The following is a 3,571-nucleotide window of genomic DNA, read 5'->3' on the forward strand; positions in this document are numbered from 1 at the left end:
TGCGTGGCCTCCGGCTTGCCAAGGAACTCGGCATTTGGCGCATCCTGTGCTATGGCGACTCGGACCTGGTGGTGCAGCAGTGCTCCAGTGAGTGGGACGCCCACGACTCCAACATGGCGAGCTACCGGTTCCTCGTCCAGAAGCTATCCGGATTCTTTGCAGGCTGCGAGTTCCTCCATGTCCCGCGCGCGGAGAATGAGGCGGCCGACATGCTCGCCAAGAGCGCTTTGTCCCAGTAGTCCATCCCATCCGCTGTCTCCCTCAAGCACCTGCACAAGCCGTCCGTCAAGCCGTCGCCGGACTCCGAGTCCATCCACGTCCCACCCGACCCGGCCGCGCCCCAACCCGGCCCGAGGACTGCTCCACCCGACCCGGCCGTGCCCCAACCCGGCCCGGGGACTGCTCCACCCGACCCGGCCGCACCTCAACCCGGCCCGGGGACTGCTGAACCCGGCTCAGGGACTGCCGCCCCAGAACCTACCATGCTAGCCGTCTTCGCTGTGGTGACGGCACCATCATGGGCGCTGCCCATCTCAGAGTTCCTGGAACACGGGGTCCTCCGCATGGACGAGATCGAAGCCCGGCAAGTGTAGCGCCGGGCATCCGCCTACAACATCATCAACAACGAACTCGTCAAGCGCAGCTCCACCGGCGTATTCCAGCGCTGCGTCGAGCGAGACAAGGGCATTGAGATCCTCCTCGACATACACCAGGGCGAGTGCGGGCACCACGCCGCCTCGCGGTCCCTGGTTGCCAAGGCTTTCCGCCATGGTTTCTACTGGCCCACAGCCCTCGAAGACGCAGAGTCGCTCGTCCTCAAGTGCGAGGGATGCCAGCGCTTCAGCAAGCGCAGGCACCAGCCGGCGTCGGTACTCCGGACCATCCCGATCGCCTGGCCCTTCACGGTCTGGGGACACGACATGGTGTGACCCTTCAAGACCGTTCGAGGCGGCATGACGCATCTGCTGGTGGCGGTGGAGAAGTTCACCAAATGGATCAAAGCAAGGCCAATCAAGAAGCTGGACGGGCGAACGCCCGTCCGGTTCGTCAAGAACATCGCGGTGCGCTACGGCATGCCGAACAACATAATCACGGACAACAGCACCAACTTCGCCAAGGGCGCGCTCGTGCAGTACTGCTCCGTCTCCGGCATCCGCCTCGACCATGCTTCCGTTGCACACCCGCAGTCCAACAGCCAGGTCGAGCGGGACAACGGCCTCATCCTATCCGGCATCAAGCCGCGACTCGTCGAGCCGCTCATCCGTTCGCCCGGCAGCTGGCTGGACGAGTTGCCGGCCGTCCTTTGGAGTCTCCGAACAATGCCAAACCGGTCAAATGGGTTCACCCCATTCTTCCTTGTCTATGGAGCAGAAGCTGTCATCCCGACCGACGTCGATTTCGACTCGCCGCGCGTCATGATGTACACCGAAGTCGAATCTAAAGAAGCCCGTGAAGACGGCGTCGACCTGCTCAAAGAAGCATGCCTCTTAGCGCTCAGCCGCTCAACCATCTACCAACAAGGCCTGAGGCACTACCACAGCAAGAAGATTAAGCCCCTCGCTTTCCGAGAGGGAGACCTTGTCCTCCGGCTCGTCCAAGAGTAGACCGGCAAACACAAGCTGTCCTCCCCATGGGAGGGCCCCTTCATCGTCAGAAAGGCCTTGTGTGATCGCAACGCGTACTACCTCATCGATGCCCGCAAGTCAAACAAGCGCAAGAGGGACACCGCCAGCGAAGAAACAATCCGGCCGTGGAATGCAGAGCTCCTCCTCCCGTTTTACAGTTCGCCGCGTGCACGTATGTATCGCTGCCTTTTGTAATCATCTGAAAACTGTGGGATCCCCGAATGATGCTCGGGGGCTGCCCTTTCCGACCAAGCTATTGTGTTTCCTACATTTGTGCATGACATTCCTCTTAAACCAACCCGACCACCGGGTCGACTCGCTCGACCCGGGGGATCAGGGGCTGGCCGGCTTGGCCACCCGCCATTTTTCCTTAGCAGCTCCTGACGTGTTGGATCGCCACGGCCTCTCACTATGCCATAAGCCACAGAACCAGTTTCGGCTGTTGGCTAGCAAGCACATGAGACCAAAGCACCAGCACGCCACGAAGACTAAGTCAAGAGCCGCCGAGTCGCCCAACCCGGTCCCGCCACTTTAAGTTGCTGCACGACCAGCTGCTCGCCAACCCGGCCCCGCCGGATTGCCGCCAGCCGGCCCAGTGGGTGTTTCGCTCGCGCTCAATGTTGCGAAAGCCTAAGTATCAGACGCTCCTCTCAAAGGGTGAACCCCTTGTCACAAACCGGAGCCTCGGCTGTCGCGGGGGGGGGGGGGGGGGGGACCCAAAGGGTGAAAGTTGTGAGAAAACGACTCCAAAAACGAAAGGCAAAAGCGCAGGCATCCACGAAGTTTCTGCTTACCGCCGGGTCGCACAACTCGGCCCCGCCACTTTAAGTTGCTGCACAACCGGCTGCTCGCCAACCCGGCCCTGCCGGATCATCGCCAGTCGGCTTAGTGGGTGTTTCGCTCGCGCTCAATGTTTCGAAAGCCTAAGTACTACACGCTCTTCTCAAAGGCCGAACCCCTTGTCACGGACCAGAGCCTCAGCCGTCAGACTCGCGGGGCAGAAGCCCAGAAGGGGAGAGTACATGAAAACGGCTCGAAAAAACGAAAAGCAAAGGTGCAAACATTCACACAGCTCATACATCATAAGTTCAGAAACAGGCCGAAGGCCAGAGTTCATTACACCCAGTTAACCCCCAGTGGGTGGGTGGGCTTGCTACCTAACAGAAATTTTTACTAAGTTAAAAATCAGGCATTCTCATCGCCGGATCGCGCAGCTCCCGGGTCCGCTGAGGTGCCGGCGTCCGCGTCGCCGTAGACGCCCGTCTCCTCGGAGCTGCCCTCCGGGTCATCTAGAAGCAGGCCGTAGTCATCGACAGGCATGACTCCGCCATCCTCCGACCGCTCCAGCCGGAACTCGTCGTGGTAGGCGAACCCGGCGTTGTAGCTGGCCCGAGCAGCTATCCGGCCAGCCTCCGCCTGCAGCTGGGTCTCTAAGCCGGCTCCCTGGCCCATCAACGCGTCCAGTGACAAGTCCGGATGCGAAGACATCGCAAACCGGAGCGCCATCTCGGCACCAGCACGGGCGGCGGAAACGCACCAGTCATGGAGCCGATCCGGCCCCGCCTCCAACCACCGCGCCAGCCGCGTAAAGCTGCTCGGCGCAACGGAACCCGGCCAGAGGGCCGCCGTCATCGCCGCGCCGTCCTCAGAGAGCCGCCCCATCTGATTGCCCAGGACTCGCAGACGAGCCTCGGCGGCGGTAACGATCTCCGAGAAGGTCCAGGCCATGTGCAGGTCAGTCCCGGAGCCGACGATCCCTTGGGTCGCGCTGAAAACGGACCGCCTCCTCCGCCAGCTGGCGTGTCTCCAGGAAGGCCCCTGTCAAGAAGAAAGACAAGTCATAAGAAAGTCACCAAGGATGAGAAGCCGGGGTCCCAACCCGGCAACAACAAAATCCAAGGAAAGCACTTACTGGAGAAGGACTCTTCCAGGTGCTGCGCTTCAAG

At 61.3% G+C, this 3,571-nt stretch overlaps 1 protein-coding gene across 1 annotated transcript; it reads left to right on the forward strand.

Annotated features, from left to right (window-relative positions):
- The first annotated feature begins 953 nt into the window (after positions 1–953).
- On the forward strand, positions 954–1,604 carry LOC141022530 (uncharacterized). The gene is made up of 2 exons (XM_073498788.1): positions 954–1,061; positions 1,188–1,604. The coding sequence occupies exons 1-2, from the start codon at positions 954–956 to the stop codon at positions 1,602–1,604; spliced, it is 525 nt and encodes a 174-aa protein (XP_073354889.1).
- The last annotated feature ends 1,967 nt before the right edge of the window (positions 1,605–3,571 follow it).

This window comes from Aegilops tauschii, chromosome 5 (genome assembly GCF_002575655.3).
Source record: "Aegilops tauschii subsp. strangulata cultivar AL8/78 chromosome 5, Aet v6.0, whole genome shotgun sequence".
Taxonomy (NCBI): domain Eukaryota; kingdom Viridiplantae; phylum Streptophyta; class Magnoliopsida; order Poales; family Poaceae; genus Aegilops; species Aegilops tauschii.